At 36.0% G+C, this 24,837-nt stretch overlaps 3 protein-coding genes across 5 annotated transcripts; 1 reads left to right on the forward strand and 2 right to left on the reverse strand.

Moving 5' to 3' along the window:
* Positions 1-29: 29 nt before the first annotated feature.
* On the reverse strand, positions 30-4,027 carry LOC114538242 (proteasomal ATPase-associated factor 1-like). 2 transcript variants are annotated; one of them, XM_028559403.1, is made up of 12 exons: positions 3,998-4,027; positions 3,142-3,182; positions 2,675-2,770; positions 2,431-2,523; positions 2,243-2,340; positions 1,973-2,122; positions 1,859-1,904; positions 1,625-1,774; positions 1,246-1,337; positions 987-1,102; positions 800-882; positions 30-582 (listed from the first exon to the last, which is right to left on the reverse strand). In XM_028559403.1, the coding sequence occupies exons 4-12, from the start codon at positions 2,513-2,515 to the stop codon at positions 431-433; spliced, it is 972 nt and encodes a 323-aa protein (XP_028415204.1). In that variant the 5' UTR covers positions 2,516-2,523; positions 2,675-2,770; positions 3,142-3,182; positions 3,998-4,027; the 3' UTR covers positions 30-430. The 2 variants fall into 2 exon arrangements, with proteins under 2 accessions (XP_028415204.1, XP_028415196.1); XM_028559395.1 differs by lacking the exon at positions 3,998-4,027 and adding an exon at positions 3,247-3,319.
* A 13-nt stretch (positions 4,028-4,040) lies between these two features.
* On the forward strand, positions 4,041-15,228 carry LOC114533059 (the record flags this gene model as incomplete). The annotated part of the gene is made up of 29 exons (XM_028554648.1): positions 4,041-4,198; positions 5,930-6,032; positions 6,387-6,471; positions 6,924-6,980; positions 7,066-7,130; positions 8,613-8,939; positions 9,138-9,494; positions 9,629-9,847; positions 9,921-10,188; positions 10,257-10,595; positions 10,727-10,767; positions 10,855-10,939; positions 11,028-11,102; positions 11,191-11,283; positions 11,373-11,487; positions 11,576-11,628; positions 11,726-11,808; positions 11,890-12,027; positions 12,102-12,170; positions 12,261-12,386; positions 12,459-12,567; positions 12,653-12,747; positions 12,836-12,917; positions 13,031-13,140; positions 13,347-13,491; positions 13,795-13,853; positions 13,921-14,020; positions 14,109-14,196; positions 14,331-15,228. Coding segments are annotated over 29 exons (3,909 nt in total), but the record flags the coding sequence as incomplete, so codon positions are not given.
* LOC114538269 (calcipressin-2-like) lies at positions 15,198-24,753 on the reverse strand. Of its 2 annotated transcripts, none has more exons than XM_028559431.1 (3): positions 24,515-24,753; positions 16,089-16,262; positions 15,198-15,839 (listed from the first exon to the last, which is right to left on the reverse strand). In XM_028559431.1, the coding sequence occupies exons 1-3, from the start codon at positions 24,659-24,661 to the stop codon at positions 15,513-15,515; spliced, it is 648 nt and encodes a 215-aa protein (XP_028415232.1). In that variant the 5' UTR covers positions 24,662-24,753; the 3' UTR covers positions 15,198-15,512. The 2 variants fall into 2 exon arrangements, with proteins under 2 accessions (XP_028415232.1, XP_028415225.1); XM_028559424.1 differs by having other exon boundaries at positions 24,509-24,753.
* Positions 24,754-24,837: the final 84 nt, after the last annotated feature.

Genomic DNA, 24,837 nt, shown 5'->3' on the forward strand with positions numbered 1-24,837 from the left:
CACAAGTTCAGATATTGTGATGAATTTTAATAATCCTAAATGATGTTTGTTTTTAAGGAGTGCATGATTGATAGTTTACAGAGGCTTTCATAATGATTGCTTGTATATTGTACAACGATAAAGATGCAGAACTTCACCTTAAATTAAAAATTAAAAAAACACTCAAAAATTAAGCCGAGTCCTCGTTAGCTCAACCTGTTGTTTTGTTAATGATTGCTTGGCTTTTGGAATGGTTGCCTTAAATCGTTCCCAAGATTTACCAGCCTTTATTTAATTAATTTATTCCTCTACTTCAAAAAGATAAATAAATCCAACACCTTTTTTAATCAGTTCAAGAGTTGATTTCAAATTTGCGGTTTTCTTTCAAAATGATAACCTCGTTTTCTTGGTCTAGTGAGGCCAATATTCCTAGGTTACATTACAAGAGAGATCATAAGATATATTTTCTGATATTTGCATCTCTACTTGCTGTATAAATATGTCTGTTATTTGCTCGAACTTTATAAACTGAATCACAATCCGGGCCAGTGAAACATACGCCCCGTTCGTCCTTCCCTGACCACATGAAACAGCATCCATCACCTTAAAACAACAGGAATAACAACTTTGCCGCCTTAACCAAGCCTTAACTCATATTTTAGCTCCAGGGTAGAAATTTTCATCTGTTTTGATGACATTTCAAAAACCCATTTGATTATAATTGTAGGACAGTTGATATTCTCGGCCTTTGGGTTCCCGAGGAATCACTATGTGAATCAGGCAGAAAGATAAGAAACAAAATTTTTCAATATTTCAATACCTGTACTAACAAGACTGCCTAATGCCGAATTTACCATAGATAAAATTGATGCTCCTGACGTTTTCACGACACTCAGAGGTTCGCTAAGAATAATAAAAAAGACAATATCAGAAACGTTTATCATGGTATTGGAATTGAAAACTTTTTTCTCATTTATCCAATATGGCGCTGGCGTTTTCTACTTCACCTCATATTACGCAAATCATATCGGTACAAACAGCCATCTTGTGTTCCGGCCAACAAGCTCACATCTGATGTAAAACAGCAAGCATTGTAAGCGTCATTGGCAGAGACCTCGAACACCTGTGAAAATAAAAATAATGACGTAATGGAGCATGCTTCACGAAAATGAACGAACCAACAAGGTAATGTCCTTCATTCTAATTCTTCCATGAAAAGTCGTATGAATAAAAACATCAACAATTCACTTTTTTCTGGTTAAGCACCTTCTGTCTGGAGTGGAGACCAATTCCTTGTAGTATTTTGTCTTCTCTGGCAATAACCAGCATCTTACCAGCTGAACCAGTTTCTCTATCGCCTGAAAAGTTAACAATGATTTATTCTGTAAGGAGATGGATTGAAGAAGATGGTGCATGGTGGATTTCCAAAGATGTTTCAGGATTGAAGAAGATGGCAATGGATTGCCAAGGATGTTTGTGAATTGAAAAAGATGGTGGTGGATTTCCAAAGATGTTTCAGGATTGAAGAAGATCGCAATGGATTATCAAGGATGTTTGTGGATTGATACTGTTTGTTACAATGGTTTTTCATTCCTAGTTTGAAATGAAACCTCTAACAAATTTATAGGTTTTACAAAACACGCACTTAGTTCTTCTTCCCTCGATCCCATGTCAATTCCTTCATTGCATGTTTCCATTGCACATGCGTTGATAGGACATGAACACTCTGCAACTACACCAAGACAGGTGGCTGTCCCACAATCCCACAATCTCGCCGATCCATCACGTGAACACGCTACAAAATCAGTTTGAAATATGATCGAATTCATAGCGGGGCACAAGGACCGGAATGGATGGAACCATGCATTTATATACATACACAACACGTTTCGTCCTTTATCCACGATAGCTGTGTCTGTGACACCTTTGAAGAAAGAGCGTAGTTTAGGTCAGGAATCATCTGATTAGCCTGACTGAAAATTATCATTCACACTGCTCTGTGTCCTATTAATGTAACTGGGCAAGAACCATTTTCTGCTGACCATATCTTCATCTGCATATCACCACCACCAGTCAACACCACCACGCCAGAGGGAAAGAATTGGCACGACGTCACTTCCGTCACATGACCTTTCAGTTCACGCTACAAGACACGATTATTACTTAAAAGACCTGGAGCCAATAAACGGGATTTATTCATCGTGAGTATTGCAGATAGAAAAGTCGATATGTTCTCTGTAAACAAAACCGATTATTTACGTACGCGAACCCTTCCATCGGACGTTTGCCAGATGTTTAAACTACCATCAGAACTTGATGAAACACCCAATGAACCGCCTGGTGAGATATCAAGACCATGAATCCTAAAAGGAGTCAATGGTATGTCACAATGCATCTGTCGTGAAAGATTCTAATTGTTCTAAATGCAATTAGAGAATCTTCGTTTTCTTACACTTTTAGAGTGAATGTTGGTGAAGACGTTTGAAGGAGCGAGAAATGTGGTTGAACACTTCCATTCTGGATATGATATAGTCATACTTCTCTACATAAATACAGCAAGTTACTAGTTATATACTCCAAAATCTTAGTTTAAATGCTTAACTATTCTTTACTACAACTGTGTTTGAACTTCGTATACCAATAGTACAACTATTTTTATTCTTTTCTATTAAAGTATATCTATCTTTTCAACCTGTGTCAAAACTCTCGATTTCAAAGCCATCCGTCGCATTTAGTTCTCTCTCTTCTCTCCTTCCATGTGAAGTTATCTCGCCATAAACTGACGGATTTCCTGTGTTTTTTTAGCGAAAACGTGAAGAAATGTATTACACAGGAATAACAGGATATATGGTAAGCACGATATTACTTGCAGAGGTTTATGATATGCACTGACACCGATCTAAGGCTATGTGCACACGAGCGTCGTTTTCAACCGTTTTCGAAATCATTCTTGTCAAAGCTTATAGCTTTAGGGCCTTGTACACACGATCCAAGGGAGAATATGCCCCATATGTTAAAGTAGCTTCTACTTCCATTGTAAATTGCCTGTGTTTGATACCGCTTTTGCATGAGAACGAAAATGAAAACGCCCAAAAACGTTACCGTGTTAGTAACATAGTCTAACTTCCTCATGTCGTTGTCACTCCTACATGATGTTCATACCTTTTTTTGAACATGATATCCACACTTTCTCACCAGAATTCCTAGAAAATGATAAAATCATAAGTACCCTGCAACTTACCAACCCAAGCGATTCACTATCCTTGCCTTAACAACTCCGTCCAGTCACTTTGAATGTTCAAATATGCCTTAACTATCACCGCCATGTTTGTTTCGTGCAAAGCACATTCTCGTGCAAGGGGGTACGATCACCCGGGGGTATTTTGATAACGGTAACAAAACCCGGGGAGACGCCTGGATTGCCCCGAGCATTGTTTACAATACGGTTGGTAATTAGCAACAACAAAATTGCAAATTTAAAACACATTTATCGGTCGGGAAAAGCTTTTTACTCTCGGGTGAGTGGAAAACACTGCATGAGATACATCTATGTACGTTTTTTACAGGTTTCATGTATTTTTTTTTGAAATTCAAAATTCCTGATTCAACGCATGCTATTTTGCTACATTCCATAAATGACAGCCTGGAACGTGCATTTTTCACAATTATGCATTGTTCAGTTTTAGACTTGAATGGTTTGTTTTCTCTTGCTTTTTTCACATTCACTTGCAAATATAGTCTGCATGTTATGTCATTTTGTACAATGTCGTTCATTTCAAACCTTCAACATGCATCCTAATTTAAAATATCTGCTGTTGGATTATGTGGATTTAGGTAATATCTGATATATGTATATTTCAAGATCTGTCTGTAGGTATTTGGTTAGAAATAAGAAATAAGTCTAAGCAATAAGTTACCAACAACTATTAAGTATATGAAAATAAATAGTAATCCTTTTCCCAAAAACGTATTTAGACAAATTCTGAGTATACATTTGTTAATTATAATATATATTTACTTAGAGATTGGAGATGTCTTGGAGACGGTTTTTTGTCGTTTGAACAAATTGCACCAAAGTGAAGTGGTTCAAAGCACTCAAGCAGGGTAGTCGTGGAGAGGAGGAGAATGAAATTGAGTTTGGCTCCCAAGAGTTGAACCAGGTTGATGACTTGGACAATTCTTGGGAGCCATCCCAAGATGGAATTGTTGGAGAACTCAGGTAGGAATGATTCTTCAGCAGCTTTAAACTATTCCAAGTCTACATCTTGTAAAAAAAAATGTTGTAAAATTAGGATTGGTCATTTCAGAGTTGGATACATACAACAGAGATTAGCTTTATAATATAATGTACTAATTAATTTGACCTGAGCTGAATAATCAATTTCTAATTATGATTTTAAGTCTGTAACAGGAAAATTGAGGTGGCAAGAGTCTATACACTCTTAACATTTATATTGATATATAAAATAGTTGAACCATACTATATACGTCTAAACTGAACATATATTGCCAAATTTCATGTTATTTAGTCTCAAAAAGATAGATTTTATAATCCTTGGAATTTATTGTTTATGTATTCACATGACTATTTTTCTCCAAAAATGCAAACATTATGACTACTCATATCCTATTTTTAGCCATGAGTCACAGAATTTGATTAAAATGCAAATTAGTGCAAGCAGGTGCAAGTGTAAATTAATATTTTTCCGAATAAAATTCACAGCTTTGACATACGGTAGGCTAAATGCAGAAACCTCTGTGTGTACGTTGATCGAACTAGGATATGTCTCCAGCAAATTGGTGAAAATGCAACCACATGAAATAAGTTGGATGTAACAATTAGAAATCTTATTGTAGACAGGTAATTAATGATCTATAAGTAGATTTAAGTAAATTTTGAGCTGCTCTAGTGATATTGGCCTCGTAATTTTCCAATATGAGTTTAATCATTGGAATTTCTCAAGTCTGAACCTTACCTAAACTGAATATTAATGGTACAAAGCATAGAATAGTATTTGAACCTGACAAACACATAGATAATATAATCATGCATTGTGATTTTGTCGTGACTGGCTTACCCAGACAAACCGGCTGTCCCAATGTCTATGAGGTTTTGGCTCGAATCCTGGGATTATGTGAATTTAAAAACTACCGAAGCTATTTAACATGTGTATACATATATACAACTTGGTGTATTAACAAATTATAATGCAATAAAAGCTTTATGTAATGCATGTGAACACTTCTCATGTAATGCATGTGAACAAAATGCATTTTAATATTGCCACCTGCAAACTATCAAATTCAAATGATGCTAGCAATAATTGTAGTCAGTAATTCACATGGATTATGCATGGTGATTTGTATTGCTTAATGGTAGCACTTCTTCCCAAATTCAAAGTCCCAATTGATTGAATTGTACATGTGTTAATGGCCATATACCTGCATGTATTATCTTTCAAGCACGAATGCATGTGTATTAATGTTTTGAATTTGTGCAGTCTTTCATGTTAAATTCCTATTAAGTAAGCAAGCAAAACTTGTGAAATGAGCGCGCTTTCGAACAGAAACTATATATAAGTTCGTATAGCTGCATGATTGACAGTACTCAGCCGGTTAATACTATTTACATGCTCCCTAATATACCGTTAGTTTATTTTAGCATAACCAATTTTAAATGAACAAACTAGAAAACAATATTGATTTGCATATAACAAACTGCCCATTATTGATCCTTAGTTATGATACTAATCCATAACAACATAGTGAATATATATATACTCAGAAAGTCATAAATATATGTCTCCCAAAAATAGAAGGTTTGTATCATTGATATATACTAGCTTGCTTTCCTTATGCATGTGTGACATTAGATAACTGAGCACCTTGTGTTTGATTATTTGTAGTTTGAAAATGTAGAGGTAAATTAATGTATTTTTTTTTACCTTAGAATATTAGCAGAAGTGAATGTTTTATGTACATCATCAGAGCAAGGGGTGCAATGGGTGCCATTAATTGATAGTCTTATTCCAATTTTTGCAACTAATACACAGGTAAATGATTGAAAAAAATTGAATTTCGTCATTGTGTGGAATATATCATATAATTTACTGAACGTCTGAACCCAAGAACCGGCTGAGAATAATTAGTTCACAGTAATAGACGTGATGTCATTTTGGATATATGCCAGAATAATATTAAAATAAACTCATTACGACAAGAATTTTTTAAGTTTAGCGAGAGTTAAATACCGAAAATGCTGCTCATTTGAGAGTATAATTTGAGGAACCTTCTGTTTTGACGTTTCTAATAGTTTCAGAGACTGATCTATGGCAACGGCAGGTTATTAAATTGTAGAATATTATTGCATGCACGCAATAGAAATATATCGCAAATTGATTTTTCAGGATCTTTCAAGTGGCTGTTCTATCATTCATCTCTGCGCTGACGGTGGAGAAAAAACTGCATTGGATCTACAGATCTCTCTGTCTGGTTAGGATCCCATATTTATTATTATTATGATGATGATTTGTCTCTTTGCCAGATTCCTTGTGGTTGCTGCGAGAACTGAACGGTCGACTACCGTGAAAATGGTCTGAGTGTTATCAACTCTTCCTTCGTGTTCCACAACATTTTGACTTCATCTTCTTTCTAGCGAGATTCCTCTTCATTTTGTTCTAAATATTCAAAATACTCTTTATCGTTCTTTAAGATCCTCGTCTTCGCGTGTAAAATTGGCTTATTCTTCCCATCTCTTTAGTCCAACTCTCGGGTCCAAACCATTGTAAACCGTCTTTTTTATCAAATCTATAGTATTGCGTTCCTCCCTTACAGGCTTCCTTCTTCCAAAAATTGTTTTCTATATCATTATTTTGTCAGTTTCCTATATTCTTTCGTATATATAATAGTCTTTTTCCAACTGTACTTTCTATTCAAACCAACAGAAAGCAAGTTAAAGAAATGTTCAGAATGCTTCGTCAGATGGAAAGATGTGCAAAGCGGTTGGTATATAGTCCTTGTTTTCATGTGATCACATTCAAAGAGCTAGTTTGGATCGTTTCCAACCACCGTCTTCTTTCCTTTTAGGAAAAGTTTGGGGACTGAATTTCTTGTCAGAACAGGAAGCGCTTGAGTTTATTTCATTTTGTGAAGTAAGTCAAAATTTAATTTAACATTTATTTCAGTATTATTTTGTTCCCTCTCCGCTCCTACACGCAGTACATTCAGAGCTGCGTTTACTTTTAAACAAACGTGATCTTTCGACGATGACATCATCTGCTAATGACCAGGTGTGTTGACCTAACTCAAGGATGTGTTCGTGTTGATAAACGTTTTTCAAAGGACATGTTAATTGTTTTCGCGATATCACATTGAGTTTGCAGTTTTGTCAGCTATTATAACAACTTTCACAATATATGTACAGTAAGGATTAGAATAGTAGCTATGTGTCACAAGTTCACAAGCACCTCATGCGAATTAATAGTTCCAATCCGATAATCTCCAGATTAAAACTTACAAGTCAAACTAGGAAGAGATTATTTTGATGTGTTTCCCAAACTTTAAATGCAAGATGCAATGTGTAAATATGTATATAGTCCGCTAAAGTCGAAGCCCAAATAATTCCATCATTCATTCAGTAATAGTCATGATCTCATGCAGACGGCAAACTTCAAAAATATACATTAGTATTAAGGTATTATATATCATTAATTAAAAATTCAAATAGGTCTGCATTAATCGTCTCCGATATTGTGCTATGTTTGTGGCTGGCTTCGCCTCTGAATTCATTACAGGCGAAGGCATTGTAATTTTTAAAACTATTACACAATCTCGTTAAAATTTTAATATAAATATGTTTAAACAAACTGAATCACCACTATTAATAGCGATGACCGCTCGTTCCGATTTATATTGCTAGTTAGTGCTTATTTTCACTGTCAGAAATTTCATTTTTCACTGACATGCACGCGTCTTACTGAATATTGGTACGTACGTGGCATTATCGCGTAATACAGCACATACGAAGCAAGTATTTTAAGTACCTTGTCTTGTGCTGCCGCTGGGGCTCAGCACGTGCAAATGTTTACATCGACTTTCATGCTTTAATAGTATATTCCACGTAAGTAAAGTACTTTTAACATCTTTGAGGCTTTTCTCAAAGATCAACTATCTTGTCCGCAAGTAATTATTGCTATCATATATGAAAACATCTTGCTTCTGAGAGGTCAAAAGAGCAACTGGTTCGTGAGTAAGTTTCGATATTAAAGATAAGTCGTTTTAAAGTTCTCTTGAGATAAAAAAAAACCAGGTATACCGTTAATTTACATACAACGTTTTGTCAGTTTTCGGATACACGATGATGATATATTGAAATATAAGTGAGAGACGTCAGAATGACGACAATACCGACTACTCTTACTTTACTAAAATGCGTCATTAACATCTAGCAATAATCAAATTTGTCCGACGATTCGTGTAAGTATAAATGGATCATCTTTGAACCGTATACGAGAGCGGAAATACAGTGTATAGTGCTTTATAGTGTGGTATAAAACTGTGTATATATGAATTAAGGTAGAGTGTCACGAGACTGGAAGCTATAACGTTGAGTTTATTTCTCTTTTCTTTTGCAGGATTCGCATTGTAACGTTTCCTCAGGAGCCAGTAGCCAATCATTGAACAGAAAATCCACGAGTTCATTGAATTCGTCTTTAAATCAGCGAGAATTTCCTTGTAGAACCTCAGCACAACAGTTTCCGAGGCTAACACGCGATCCCAACAACATGCCTCAGGGCGAGGCAATCCTCAATAATAACCGAAGAAAAAGATTTCCAGGAAAAACAGAGGGTACGGACAGTGGAGTGGGTGAAGATGAGGTCCAAGAAGCTGATTTCAATTTCACGGAATTTAACTATTATCGTGAAATGGAGATATTTCATAGCGCTGTTAATGAAAAATATGTAAGTATTTAAACAGTAACTTTCCGACGTTTTTGCCCAAGTACAGGTCAGTTTTGAAAGATTATCACTTGCAGATATAATGAAAGTAGAAATCCAGCTTCTGTACAATCTCTTTTGGCGAAAAGCCTAAGATTTAACGCCAAATTCACAGGGGAACACGATGTTTGAAGTAATGTTATTATTGTGTTCATAATCTAGTTATCTAACAACAAGCCTGGGCTAGCGGTTGACAATGCACACAGAACCAGCGATACCATTTCTGGTGGTCTAAGAAGATCTGGATGGCTCTCCATGAAGCATATTTTGATCTGTGGTCGAAACGGGAGGGTGGAACAGGCCAGTCATAGGAAATGGAAGAATTACTGGGTGATCTTAAAAGATGATGAATTGAATCTTTATCAATGCGATGAAAAAGAAGTGGGTTCTCTTGATATGAACTCTCCTAGTGTTGTGGTGAAGATTGATGGTTGTCTCGCTCAAGCCATTCCTGAACATGTAAAATTGGAGAATGTTTTTGGTCTTAGCACTAAACATGGCGATGCATTTTACTTCCAGGTATCTGCTGTAGTGTCTTTCTCGTCAAGAAGACGACTTCTCGTCTTGTCCCCGTCATTCACTGATCGATCCTCCACTGGAGTCATTTTTCATCAATCATAATCATAAAATTTCATCGTTCGTTTTAATCTCAGGGCTCGAGTCAATCAGAAGTCGAAGGATGGATTTCAAGTATTCATTCGGCATCTGCAGCGAAGTTTGCCGGCGGTAAAGAACAGACCAAACGCTTTCTAACTTCCAAGTTACAACAGATCCAAGAAAACATTGACTCGGATTGCAAGCTAAAGAAAATGGCTGAGTTACAGTTGAGTGTTGTTCAAGATAGCAAAAGCAAGCAAGTTATCACGGAACAGGTCAGTTACAAAGCCGCGAATCCATTCCTGCACCAGTTCATGTTATTAAATACAACGCTATTCTGCATTTTAGATTTCTAAATGGGAACAAAACTTTGAGAAACTGAGTTTAGATTACTACAAACTCCAGTGTTATTTATCAGCGATATCAGGCAGTTCTCCACCAAATCCTCAACACGTTTTAGGCTCTGCTTTGAAAACGACAAAGCAGAACATGTCTCGTCTCGGAGTCTTCTCTGTCACTTCATTCCATTCGTTGATCTGCTGTCGTGAAACTGGCGGTGGCACTGGTGCGCTTTTGGGGACTGGAGCGAAAGTAAAACGTTCAAAAAGCGCTGCAGGTATGAGCTCAGGAGTGTTAACTCCCCATTACCAGGCGCATCGTCTTGATTACGATCGATGTTTCTAGGATACGGTCGATTGAAATCTGCTCTGATGTCATCTCTGAAGATCACGGACAACTCCGCAGCGACAAAACTGCGAGAACAACATTCACCAAAGCTCACAAGAAAGGATGGAGAAGATGATACAATTACAAGAGATGATATGACAATCATCTCTGATATGTCTGACTGGAAACAAATGGGGAATTTCCTACGCGTCGAATTGCCAGGAATTGGTAGCACCGTTGTTTCAATGAAAGAGGATATGACCTTCCAAGATGTTGTTTTAGCAGTGACTAATAAAAGACAGTTGGATCCTGAGATGTATTTTATCATGTTTGGTGTCGCCAAGAAATCCCAAATTGGTAATCTTTAAGAAAATTTTACATCACATTTCAGTGAAAAAAATGGAGTATTTGTAGGTGATATTTTCGTGCCATTATTGGTAGAATAGCGAAACGCAAACCTGGTTATAGCTTTCTGTTTTATTTCTTAGAGTATTATACACCTCAAGAACAAGCATTTATAGAGGACCAGGTACCATTACCGTCAAATATTTCTTCATTATTTGTTTGAAAAGATCGTTGCAAGAGTTGACAATGCTTTACTGTGCATTTCATTAAGAATTTCGGTGTTCTGAAAATGTGTAAGAAGAGTGAATATACCGTGCAGTTAACAAAAACAAGCGAAGATTATGATATCAATTTTGGTAATTACAAATTTCTGTTATAACTGCACGAAATTTACTTTACAGATGGATATTTCGTGCAATTTATTTTACTTTTTATCTTGCACAGGTTTGTCTCTCAAGATTGAGAATGATCGTATGATTGTTAGTCGAGTTTTGGACGGCAGTTCTGGCCATTTGAGCGGTAAACAATATAAAATTGAAATCTGTATTTAAAATCGAGTCTGTTTTGTTGGATTTTTTGAATGCTTAACACCTGCATGTTTATTTAGGTATACTTGAAGGTGATGAAATTCTATCAGTGAATAACATTGAAGTTGAACAAGCTGAGGATGACATAATAGACTTGCAGAATGCGTTAGCGGGTCAGTTATGACCATTGTATAAGGATCCTTGGATATTTCCTTGATCGTTTTTTTCATCTGCACTCAAATTTTCTTCTCTTCTGCTTCAGAGCCGTTTATAAGTTTAAGACTACGATCTTTGAGAGAAGAGGTTCCTGAGCAGATACGAAAGACAACTGAGAGCATTATCAGCACCCTGGTTTGTCCTCCACCACCAAGAACAAGGTAAACATTAAATCTGAATTTCCATGTTTTGATTGTGAATCGTATATAGATAGAAATAGCCCAAAATGAGACTTCATATTTCTGTCAGTTCTTCAGAGTTCCTCGATTTGACTGAACTAATCGTTCCTCCGCCAGAATTAGGTAAGTAAGCTGAATGACTTTTGAGAAGATTTGATTTATGTGGTTCGTTGTCGTGGAAACAAGTATTTCTATAGCTTATTTTGTTTTCTTTTTTCAGATAATATTAGCATGAAAGAAGCTCCATCTCGGAATTCCTGCATAGTTGAGGACGACGGAGACTCGGTGAATGTTTTACTAGAGGTAATAATTATTCCAGTTCTTACAATGCTTACGATATTTGCCTGAATGTTTGTATAAATAAAATTCTTCATATTTTCACAGAGCGCCGAAGAGGTGACAACATTCTGTCGTCAGCATGATTTCCTTCGGGAGATTGAAAAGCACACGGAGCTTTCCGATGCCGAGAAACTCCGAAGAATCATTTCAGAACTTGTCGACACTGAGAAAAGCTACCTGAAGGTTTGCCGAGACCTTATCATCGCAATTTGCTGTTCCTACCAGCAAATCAAACGTATTTTATTTGGTGTTTTAAGGATGTGCAGACGTTGTTGAAAAGATACTTGGAACCTTTGAGACACGAGAAATTTCTACCATCTGAGGAGGTGAATAGTTGTATTTTCCTATCATTAACATTTTTTTCTCATTCAATTTACAAACATCAATTTGAGCTCTCTGTCAATTCTTTGTTGTAGGTCAATTCTCTGGCGGAAAACGTATCTCAAATTCTCGAATTTCAGAGTCGATTTTGTTGTGAGATACAGGAGTTGATCGACTGCGAAGAAGACTTTAAAAATATCAACGAAGTTCATCTATTCCAGGTTCGTTAGCCACTGGCTTGTTGTTGACGGTGATAGTTAAAAGACCTTAATCTAGAGTTATTTTTACTTCAGAATGTAATATACGGAATTGGAGAGGCATTTCTACAATATGCAGACAAGTTTAAATTGTACAGTTCATTTTGTCTTACTCATTCAAGAATCATTCATATGCTTCATCCAGGTACCAAAGGATCTCATAGTTATGTTGAAAATGCTAGTTCCCTGAATATACAATGTATTGACTATCGTATTTCATTTCCTATAAGGATCAAATAATGCATTGGAAGAGTTCTTAAACGCAAGAAATCCTAAACAACAACATTCAAGCAAACTGGAGTCATATTTAATCAAACCAATCCAGGTATTAATATATAATAGATAACATTTCAAGATAGGTTTTCACGTATGCTCTAGGAAAACCTTTGACTTTAAATCGTTTTGTTTTGTAGCGAGTTTTGAAGTATCCTTTGCTGTTGAATGGCATGTCAAAGTTGTTGGCGAAAGACAGCGATGAATATAATTGTCTTAACGGTGAGTGAAACACCTAATAGATCTTTTCTTTTCTTTTCTTTAAGAAAGGTCTATTCAGTCATACTCTTTCCCTTGGTCGTAAACTCAATATATTATATGTCCTTCAATTGTAGAAGCGATAAGTGCATTGGAAAACGTCGCAGAACATATCAACGAGATGCAGAATATAACGGAGAAATTCCTTCCAATTTTCCAAGAATTGGCGGCCTCCAATGGTCTCAATGTACGTAAAACCTTTTGTTTTCTCAGATTTTTTCACCGACTCGGTTGTCCAAACTCTGTATGCCCTGGGCCAGCCCGCTACTCTGAACTCCAGGCTGGCCACCTTCTGACCACGAGAGTGATCCATGGACTTCCTTGTAGCCTAAGATAAGCCTGGCCATTGCTTCCTATAGCTCTTCCAATCAACCATGCGACTTAATAATTCAGGTGTCAGACGTTGATGTTGATAAGCTTGTCATTCATAAGAAGGTCACGTGGTTGAACTCACCAGAGACAATAAAAGCCAGCAGTCTACGATGGAGTCCAGTTCCCTTACGGAAGATGAAAAATGAAACAAGTGTGCGATGCTTCGGTATGTAACTACCTTGGTTTAGCCATGCATTGTTTGACGCAGGCAAATTTATTTATTAACCTAGTACCTTGAAGCAATGTTTTGATATACTTTAGTCCACTCTTCAGTGGAACTGTGGTCCTTTGATGAACTGACAAAACTATCCATTAGTGTATCTTGTTAACCTATTACCCGACTCCTAGATCTCGCTACACTTTTGGTATTTTATTATTAATTAAGAAAGACAATTTTACTCGTATGCTAACGGTTATTTGGTATTAATATGCGACTAACTGCTCTAAATTTCAACCACCACCATTTCAGTGTTTCCCAAAGCAGTCATTTTGATTCAACTGGAAAAACGACAAAAGAAGAGAGATAAGGTAATCATGTTATGACTGTAGTAAATAATTTTTTAAATAAAATTAAGTGCATTTCTCTTCGTTGTAGTCTTCAAAAAATTCATTGAAAGTTCACGAGGAAGTTAATTTCAAAACATTGATTCCAATATCTTCCCTTACTCTACGGGATAACTCTTGGTGTGACAAAGGTAGGCAGCAATTGCAGAAAGATATCTCTAACCATAGCCTTCACAATTACATATCCTAAGAGGATTAACAAAGAGTGTGTTTTTGTAGATCTTTTCTGCGCTTGGGAATTGGTTGATGTGTCCAGCCCAAATGGAACGAATGGACAACAAGAGACGCTGTATCTGTTGTCAAGCAAGTAAGTAATTTGTAGTATATATGTGTGCGCATTTGGGGCGCGTGCTTATATAGGGACGCAAAATTAAACGAATTCCAGACGCGAGTTTTGTAACGGACGAGATTTCACCCACCGATGATTACTAATGTGTTTAGGAATTCGGATGAGCGAAACGAAACAGTCCGTGCGATTAAGGATGCCGTACGACGCAGTATGTTGGAGGATTCAAACTACTTATCCCGTCGTAAACCATCCATAGCAAGCATTCTATCAACCAATTCTATTCATCTTGGTTTTCCCAATGATCCAGCGTATCTTCGCAGTAGATCTTTCAGTGAGTCGAGGCGAGCGAAAAGCAAGAGTCTTGGACGCCAGTACTCTATAAGCGAAGTTGAAATGTTTGGTGGAGAAAAAAGGTGATATTTTGAAATGTATACCTAGATCTATAGGTATAGATTTCATCATTGCTACAGAGCAGAGTTTTGCGTCTTACGTGATGGAACTTGAGACAGCTGATTCAACCATAGCATGGCTGCATAGTCTGGTCTCTGGAGGGTTTTTCAAGTGGCAAAATGAGCAAATAACTTTTTTAAAGTAGAAAAGATTCTTGCTGTTTTAGTTGTATTAGAAAGATACCTGAATTGTAAGATATTTTTACGTAGTTCCCCCTACCATATTATAAGAATCTACCAATCACCTGGCACACTATTCATGCCACGTTTTTTGAAAAAACGTTTAAACCTATGGTAGATTCTCCAATGGTATCTATTCTGTGTATACTGTATATCAAATCATACCATATCATATACCATTATAATAACCTGCAATTCAAACATCACCATATATATACAATCCATAACCATTTTGATTGTATGACATACATACCCTGTAAAAAGCACAGTGCATATGCAATACCATAGACCACCTCCAATTAGAACTACAGTAGCTAATATGCATACAAACACACAGAGCATTAATGTGAATAGTAAATATATATTATTCTAAACAAACTATATCTATATATTAATATATATAACAGGCATTGTAAACAATATACATATTTAAGCTTGACTAATTTATAATATAGAATTTAGACTTGATCCAATTGGATTCCTCCTATTTTTCACTTGTTTGAAGCTGACAGTTTGATTCAGTATTTATTAGTGTCTCAATGGTTAGGACTGTTGTATTCTGTGAGTTTTTGGGATTCCTTTTCTTTCGTCCATCTAGAATTGTAATCTTGGTGCAATCACCATATCACCAATGCTCTTACCCTAGTGCAACCACCCTGAACATATTTTGATACCTCTCAAATGCAAGAGAAACAATTGATGAGTTTAGTTTGGTTTAGTGTCTGGTTTGCGAGTTTGCACCATGTGTCTTGGAAGACTTCTCATAGGGCGTTCCTTAGTTTCCTCTTCACCATCATCATCTTCACACCAATGAACAGTGATACTTGGCTGGTCACCTGTCGACATATGCGCTTCATATGGTTCATCAGGTTTGAGTTGAGCTATTGCTGAGAGAAGGTCATGGTTGATGACAGGAGATCCTTCTGTAATTGGCTTCCAGTTGACAGGTGGGGAAACAGGTGGTGAAATCAGGAACTGTTTAACAGGTGGTGGAGGTTGCAGAGTCTGTGATATATTAGGGATATTGGGTATCTGAAAAGGATAAAAAATTAGGTTGAATGAAGAAAACTCTGTAGAAGACTGTCTTGTTAATATTGATGGCAGTGTTAATTTATTAGTTGGCAGTACTCTTCTGCTGATGAATGAAATCATCTGGCATTAAACAGAGTAAAAGAATAAAGTAGGGCACATCTGGGGCTGCATTGCAACATAATAGGTAGGTTAACAACAGACATTGAAAAAAGTTTTGTTGAAGAGAAGTGGCCCTATTTTGAGGCTAACCTGTGTAAAATAGACTCCTAATTGGTTTCCCTCCATTGTAGAGCCATGAAGCTTATCTTTTGCCTGGCATGAATCATTTTCATTGTGATAAATAACTCTTGCTCGACTGAAACTCTTCAGGTAAATTATTGACATGATATCACCGTGTTGTTTAAACAGTTCTTCAAATAATTCCTGCAACAAACATGAAACAAATGTGCTGCTTATCCACTGTAAAACTTTGGCACAAATATAAGCAAAACATAGAAAATATGCGTGAAGAGTGTTGGCTGAATCTTTTGGGGGGGTTTTAAGCAGCTGAAACAGCTTTTATCCTTCAATTACTGTTGTTTCGTTTAAACAGTTTTTCAAATAATTCCTGCAGCAAACATGAAACAAATGTGCTTATCTACTGTAAGACTTTGGCACAAATAGCAACACGTAGAAAATATGCATGGAGAGTGTTGGCTGAATCTTTTTGGGGGGTTTTAAGCAGCTGAAACGGCTTTTATTTTTGTAGTTACTGTTGTTTTATAACTAAAAGTTCAAAAAAGTAGTCTAATATTTAGTGAAAAAATAGTTTTTTTATTGCATTTTTCTGATTTATAAGGTTGCAATTCATTTTCTGACTCAGAGTGATGTTATTCGCAAATGTCGGCTCGTTATTTCATAAATATAACGAGAGTTCACACTTATTGGTGATTAACATCACCGTAATCCCGAAGAAGGGTAAACCGGTTTTACAGGAAATTAGCATTGGGAGACTTCAACTTTTGATCTTGAAGGATCAATAATAATTATATATTTGATCAAGCGATATTCTCCTAACGTTTCATAATCTCGACCAATCACAGGCAAGGTAAAAATTGGCGGGCTTAGAGCTTTTTTCAACTTCGTCAAGCTCGTTTTTGGGGCATTCCTCAACATGTCGTCGTGCAGAAAGGACTTACGGCGCAGCAAAAAACGTAAAAAGACCACAGCTTCCGAAAACGTCGCCTCTTCGCCTCAGAAGTGACTTCAACTATGACAGGCAAGTATACGTTTGTATTTTGGTAGCTTTTTTACACTTTTTTAGGCCAAAAATCCGCTTCAAAGTTGACGGCTTGCCCAACCGGACCGAGGACTTTTCGACACTTTCGCCTTCGTTCTTCGTGTTTTTTTCGTTTTACTTTTGTCTGAACTGAAGATGAAAAGACTAAAAGGACATTTTTAAATGAATTTTGATTTTTTTCGAGCCGAATTTCGGAGCAAAATGCAAAGTTTTTCAACTGGCAGTTTTTTATGGCGGAAACACTTCACTTTTTTCGGGGTTTTTTTCGAAAACAACTTTGACATGAAGTCAAACCAAACTTGGAAAAAGGCCGGGAGGTTTTTAGAGATTTTTTTAGCGGAATTTTCGAGAAAATTTTGGTCGAAGGAACGGGAATTTTTTCAGCGCGCGCCAAAACTGTTTACCCTCATGTTCGGGCAGGCAAAACAGGCCTAAATTGTCAGGCTTTTACCTCGTTTAAACAAAAAAACTGAAAAAAGGCAAGAGGGATTAACAAGTAAAGAGAAATAAACTGCCTTGATGCCCTAATTAAAAATTATTGTAAATTTGTAACAGCAAAGCCTTATTATGTTCAATAATTGTATACTAATTTCAATTAGATTTTAAATTTATGTTTTGATTGTAACAATTAAAATAATAATGGCCCGTGTTTTATTTTAGGTGGAAGTCATCAGCAACATTGAGTATAAATGCGCAAATACTACGAGTTTCATTAAAAAAATTTATAATGTCGAACAAAATATGCAAAATTTTGGTATTTGACACTAAAAGAATTTCGATAGAATTAGGTTAGGATGAAAAACGTACAAGGGCGGTGGCATTGCATTCTTCTAACTTTTCTAAGGTCTCTTCATCACACTTTTAGTCATTTGGTAAATAAACTTTGCATGTGGGAAGATTGCGCCGCTTTCTACGTGCATTGTTTGTCTTGCTAAGTGGTTGGAAGACATTTGGAGGTATCTTGGGAATTTAATTAAATTGCAATGTTTTTTTTTCATAGCTGTCAGTCTAAAAGGACAGCAATTGTGCTAATGCTATAAGCTTTAGCAAAAAAATCAGTATATTGCAATGTTTTTTTTCATAGCTGTCAGTCTAAAAGGACAGCAATTATGCTATTGCTTTAAGCTTTAGCAGGAAAAAAATCAGTATGTGTATTTTTGCAGCTGTCAATCTATAAGGACAGCTAGTGATTGCTATAAGCTATAGCTGGAAAAAAAACTTAGTATGTGTCTTTTTTATGGCTGTCAGTCTATAAGGGCAGCAATTGGTGCTATTGCTATAAGCCTTAGCCAAAAATATTTCACTTGTTTTTTATCAAGTCTATACGAACAGCACTGCTGTGGCTATAAGCTATAGCAGAAAAAAACTTAGTATTTGTCTATTTTCATGGCTGTCAGTCTATAAGGACAGCAATTGTGCTAATGCTATAAGTTTAGCCAAAAATATTTCACTTGTTTTTTAACAAAATTAAAAGAAATGTTGCTTCTATAAGGGCAACAAAGTTGCTATTGCTATATAGCTTTAGCAAGATTGGCTTTTTTGCTGCTGGCTTTCAAAAACAATAGCTAGGTACTAGGATACACTGCCCAGGGATGTCATCTCTATATGAATGGCACCCTTAAGCTAGCAGCAAATGTGATATTCAGAGCAGCAATAAGAGGTGCATGCACTTGAGTATTTGTGTTCATCGGAGTTGCTCAAGTCCTCGGTGGATGTCCCAAGATGTGGTACTGTATGTTATCAAGTGGGGGTATTCAGTCTACCAAGCGGCAGTGGTGAATTAAATATATTGGACTAAAGACCATGGTAGGATGTGTTTCTTTAATTATTGTGCATTGTTTATTCATATCAGGTGATCTATTTTAAAATCACCTTTTCCTATTGAGAGTGAGCCTCGCTAGTTAAGAATATTATTAAAAGGGTATTTTGGAGCACTTGTGCCTGCATTGCAAGAACAATGACAGAAATGCAAAAGCAATGGGTGATCAAAAGCAAATAAAAGCCGGTTTACACTAGACTAGAAGTATCAGGGATCTATTATGGATAATTAGGATAGGACATTAGTCTATTAGGGATACCTAGGACAAGTGTGACCTAGGTTCTATTTCTGCTATTCTTGGGGTTCATAGACTAAATTGGTGGTCAACTCATATTTGAGACTTTATAGATTGGAGTTCATTCATTGTATGTGTTAGTTTTGTTCTTAGTTACAAATATGTGCAATTTTTATATCACTTGTTCATTCCTGTGCTGCTATTATGAAATACGTATTTTGCAATATGATAGAGGGTATTCTAAATATAGGTAGCAATATGTGGGGTTTTTTTGTAATCATTGGTAGTTATGGATATCCTACCCTTTAATGAGCCTTTTTAAATCCATCACTGGTTAGCTTTCTTTCTTTCTTTCTTTCCAATAGGCCTCCTCTCTAATGAAATCCCCTCTCCAATAAGCCTTCTCTCTAATAAGGCTCTTTTATAAATCTTTCCTCTCCAATAAGCCTTCTCTCTAATAAGCTCTTCCCTCTAATAAGTTCTCCTCCCAAGAGCACCCTCCTCTCTAATAAGGTTTATTTATAAAAATCTTCCCTCTCCAATAAGCTTTCTCTCTAATAAGCTCTTCTCTCTAATACGCTCCCCCTCCAATAAGCCCTCCTCTCTAACAAGCCTTCTCTCTAATAAACTCTTCTCTCTAATAAGCTTTTCAAATCTATCTTTAATTAGTTCTTTCTTTCTAATAGGACTCCTCTCTAACGAAATCCCCTCTCCAATAAGCCTTCTTTTTTATAAGCCCTCCCCTCAAATAAGCTCTCTCTAATAGGCTCTTCTCTCTAATAAGGTTAATTTATAATAAGCCTCCTCTCTAATAAACTCTTCTCTCTAATAAGCTCTCCCCTCCAATAAGTCCTCCTCTCTAACAATGTTCCTTTATAATAAGCCTTCCTCTCCAATAAGCCTTCTCTCTAATAACCCCCTCTCTCTAAAAAGTTCTCCCCTCCAAGAATACCATCCTCTCTAATAAGCTTTACCCCCTAATAAAGCTTCTCTCTTAGGTGTAAGACTCCAATTGGCTAACCTTTTCAAATTTTTAGATTTTACAATTACCTGAAATTATTTTTCAGGTTGAAGTTAATGGAAGCACTGAGCCTAAATGTATACAAATACTTAAAAATGAAATTACAATTTGGTTTTTGTATTTATGCAAAATATTTTAAGAGATTTGAATTAGTAAAAGTAGGAAAAATCTACAAGGGCGGTGGGCATTGCATTCTTCTAACTTTTCCAAGGTCTCTGCATGAGACTTCGAATTATTCAGTGAGCGAACTTTGTGTGTGAAAAGGCGTGGCGCACCTTTTTATATACATTGTTTGTCTCACTGGGTGGTTGGAAGACATTTGTAGGTATCTTGGAAATTTAATTAGATTGCAATGTTTTCTTTTCATAGCTGTCAGTCTAAAAGGACAGCAATTGTGCTAATGCTATAAGCCTTAGCAGAAAAAAATCAGTATTATGTAATGTTTTTTTTTCATAGCTGTCAGTCTAAAAGGACAGCAATTGTGCTAATGCTATAAGCCTTAGCAGGAAAAAATCAGTATGTGTCTTTTCATTGCTGTCAGTCTATAAGGATGGCAAATGGTGCTATTATTAATATTGCTATAAGCTTTAGTGAAAAAAAACTTAGTATGTGTCTTTTCATTGCTGTCAGTTTATAAGAACAGCAATTGCTATTGCTATAAAGCTTTAGCAGGAAAAAAATCAGTCTATAAGCCTAAGGACAGTAATTTCTGCTATTGCTATAAGCCTTAGCAAAAACTATTTGTGTATGTGTTTTGGATCAAAATTGAAGTGATGGACAACAAAGTTGCTATTACTAAATGCTTTAGCAAGATTGGCTTTTTTGCTACTAGCATCCAAAAAAATATAGGTTAGCTATAATATTAGGATACACTGCCCAAGGCTGCCACTTCTTTATGGGTGGCACCTTTAAGCTAGTAGCAAAGATCATCAATTAGGTCAACAGTTTAGCTGCATGCAAAACAGTATTTGTGTTCATTTAAACATGCTCAAGTCCTCGCTGGTTCCAAGATTTGGCATGCCATCAAGTAGCATGGTATGTATGGTGTTTTCATTGACTTTCAAAGTAGATTATGCATTCTTTTTGCTGTTTTTATAACAATTTTGCATCATTTTCAGGTTGAAGTTGGTACTGAGCTTAAAAAAATGCACACAAATAATTCAGAAAATTTGTTTTTTTATATACAAATTAAAGGTCACCACTAGGTTAGGTGGAGAAAAAGTACAAGGGCAGTGGCATTGCATTCTTCTAACTTTTCCAAGGTCTCTGCATAAGACTTCGAATTATTCAGTGAGCAAACTTTGTGTGTGGAAAGGCGTGGCGCACCTTTTTATATACATTGTTTGTCTCACTGGGTGGTTGGAAGACATTTGTAGGTATCTTGGGAATTTAATTAGATTGCAATGTTTTCTTTTCATAGCTGTCAGTCTAAAAGGACAGCAATTGTGCTAATGCTATAAGCTCTAGCAGAAAAAAATCAGTGTGTCTTTTTTCATAGCTGTCAGTCTAAAAGGACAGCACTTGTGCTAATGCTATAAGCTTTAGCAGGAAAAAAATCAGTGTGTGTCTTTTCATTGCTGTCAGTCTAAAAGGACAGCAATTGTGCTATTGCTATAAGCCTTAGCAGGAAAAAATCAGTATGAATCTTTTTGCAGCTGTCAGTCTATAAAGACAGCATTTGTGTGCTATAAGCGTTAGCTGGCTGTCAGTCTAAAAGGACAGCAATTGTGCAATTACTATAAGTTTTATCTAGAAAAAATCAGTATTTGGCTATTAGTCTCTAATGCTATTGCTATAAGCTTAGCAGAAAAACTTGCATGGCTGTGACAGCTGTCAGACAGTGTATAAAGACAGCAATTGTGCTATTCCAATAAGATCTAGCAGACAAAACATGGCTTGAGTTGAGTCTACTTGACAACAATTGATGCTGTTGCTTTGAGCCTTAATAGTAATGATTCATGAATGCGATTTTTTAAAATCAAAATTAATTCATTGTTGTTTCTATAAGAGCAACAAAGTTGCTATTGCATCTGGATTGGCTTTTTTGCTGCCAGCTTCTAAAAACAATAGTTACTAGCAATACTAGGATACACTGCCCAAGGATGTCATTTCTACATGATTGGCATCCTTAAGCTGGTTGCAAATATATTATTATCAGATCAACAACTAAGTTGCATGCACCTAGCATTTGTGTTCATTTGATAAGCTCAAGTCTCGACTATGGACATAAAGATACTGGATATTACTGGTTAAAGGTCAGGGAAAGGTTATTATGGATATAAAAGGTCAGGGAAAGATTATGGACTTATGGATATTATGTATGGTACAGGTATCATCTGATGTCTCATGGAAGCGTATGTGGTTTTTTAAAATTATTCAGTCATGTTCTCCTGTTCTATTGTTCAGTGCATGCACTAGACTTGGTGGTCAATAGCTTGCATATACACACACTAAAAGATATATTTGCATGTTGTTGTTTGGCTTTTTTGTGTGTATATACAAACTATGGAGTGTTATAAGGCTTTAGGTTAACATTAGTTAGGAACAAGGTCTTGCCAGATTGAAAAAATTGTATAAATATTAAATATTTCGTAACAACGTCTCTGGCAAAGTCTTGCTTGAACTTACTGCCAGGTGGTACAAATGGTACCTTAGGAAGAGAATCAGACTAATTTGCATGTACATGTTTATAATGTAAATGCCACCAAGTATTACAGGTTAGGAAATCTGTTCCCTGCATGATCTGCATGAGATTCAGTTATAAAAATGGTTCAAATGGAACCTTGCATGATCTGCATGAGATTCGGTTATAAAAATGGTTCAAATGGAACCTTGCATGATCTGCATGAAATTCGGTTATAAAAATGGTTCAAATGGAACCTTGCATGATCTGCATGAGATTCGGTTATAAAAATGGTTCAAATGGAACCTTGCATGTTCTGCATGTGATTCGGTTAAAAAAAGGTTCAAATGGAAGGTTCAAATGGAACCTTACATGATCTGCCTTAACACCCTACCCCTCAAACGCGCAGCGCAAATGAAAATGCAAAAAAAATATGGCAATCTGGATTTGTAAAGTCTTATAAGTGCCCCGCAAAGTGCAGCGCAAAGGCAAATGCAAAAAAAAACAATATGGCGATATTAAATATGGAGGCAAAATCATAATTTACCTTGAATATAGCAATATATTTGCGGTTCCTATATCATTGTAAATAATGTAAATATAACCTAAATTGACTGTAATGTTTAAATACAAAGTGAAAGAACTGTAATTGTATTCATTTATAAAAAAACATTTCTTCTTCCTTAAAACCTCTTTTTGATAGGCTGCTAAATTTCCTTTTTTAGGGACTCTCTTTTATAGGTTATTACTATTAAATACTAATACAAAACTTTAGGAATTTCTCTTTTTAGACTTTCTTTTTTTAGGCTTTACTAACATTTCTTTTAGGACTTTCACTTTTCTAGATTTTTTCTTTTTTAGGCTTATTAATATCTCTTTTTTTAGGATTTAACATTTCTTTTTTCTTAGGTCTTTCCCTTTTCTAGGTTCTAATTCTCTTTTCTAGGTTCTAATTCTCTTTTCTAAGTTCTAATCTCTTTTTTAGGCTTACTAATATCTCTTTCTCTCTTAGCTTACTAATTTCTTTCAGGAAAACAAAACAGTAAATAAAAATAAATATAATAAAAATCATTAATTCGTGTCTATTTTATATATATTGCATGAGAGGGTTTTTCTCCGGGCGCTCCGGTTTCCCTCTATATTTTCACTTTTTCCTGATTGGCTAACATGGCTATAGATATAACTAAGGTTATATCTATAGTACAAACAAAAACAACAAAAACAAAAAACAGTGCCCGTGGTGTTTCGGGACCAAGACTGGTTATAGGGTTCGATCCCCTGTGCACTGTCCCGTGGTGCCCCCCCCTTGGTTTCTGCATTGGGTGGATTAATTGCTAATGATATTATAGTTAGCAAACCAGCTACTTTGAATTTTAGGGGGGGAAGTTTAAACAACATTGTAACTTATAATGTGCTTGTAGTCTTATACAAGGCATAGTATAAATATTATATACTGGCGATCAGGTACTTTAGGTGATGTTTGGGCGTGTTTTGAAATAACCTGTTTATGTAAAGAAGCACATGAGAAATTTCATCATTTTCACGTCAACTGTTAAGTCAATAAAGTATATTAGAACGAGGTAAGGTACTCGTAAATTAGTTTCTTTCCCACTTCATGAGGACATAGAAATGTCGATATAAATCAGATTTTCCTGATGTGTTTTGTGTATGTAATGTTTATAGATTAACTACCTTTACTTTGTCTGAAGTAAATACGATGGCGGGGACGTTCGTGACTGTCAAACAGCTTTTTTCTGTGCGAGTTGATCTGTTTCCATTTTCACATATTTCAACCCCAGACTCGTGATTTTCCTCATTTGGATCTGGTTCAATGTTGACTAACATTTCTAGTTAGTGTTGTAACTCGTGTTAAAAATTTATAATTTTTCTGAAATTTTTTTTCTTTGATCAAAACAAGACCTTCTTCTCGCACCAGGTTCCCATCGAGGAATACTAGGTCATTAAGGTTCTTGATCGTCTCCTACTTAAGGTGGCTATCACAAGGAAGCTACAACAACATC

Source organism: Dendronephthya gigantea, unplaced genomic scaffold (assembly GCF_004324835.1).
Source record: "Dendronephthya gigantea isolate DGI-Jeju-01 unplaced genomic scaffold, DenGig_1.0 000002F, whole genome shotgun sequence".
Lineage (NCBI taxonomy): Eukaryota > Metazoa > Cnidaria > Anthozoa > Malacalcyonacea > Nephtheidae > Dendronephthya > Dendronephthya gigantea.

Bases quoted from the DNA above. Each gene is read 5' to 3' on its own strand.
- LOC114538242 (XM_028559395.1), bottom strand. From the start codon at position 3,305: ATGGCGGTGATAGTTAAGGCATATTTGAACATTCAAAGTGACTGGACG. The intron at 2,524-2,674 runs CAGGTTGAAAAG...CTGTATTTATGT, and splicing joins TGAAATCGAGAGTTTTGACA to AGAGAAGTATGACTATATCA. The intron at 2,341-2,430 runs TAAGAAAACGAA...CTCCTTTTAGGA, and splicing joins CAACATTCACTCTAAAAGTG to TTCATGGTCTTGATATCTCA.
- LOC114538269 (XM_028559424.1), bottom strand. From the start codon at position 24,661: ATGTTAGTCAACATTGAACCAGATCCAAATGAGGAAAATCACGAGTCT. The intron at 16,263-24,508 runs GTAGTTAATCTA...TGTTTGTTGCAG, and splicing joins TTACTTCAGACAAAGTAAAG to GAATTATTTGAAGAACTGTT. The intron at 15,840-16,088 runs GTTAGCCTCAAA...TATCCTTTTCAG, and splicing joins TAGGAGTCTATTTTACACAG to ATACCCAATATCCCTAATAT.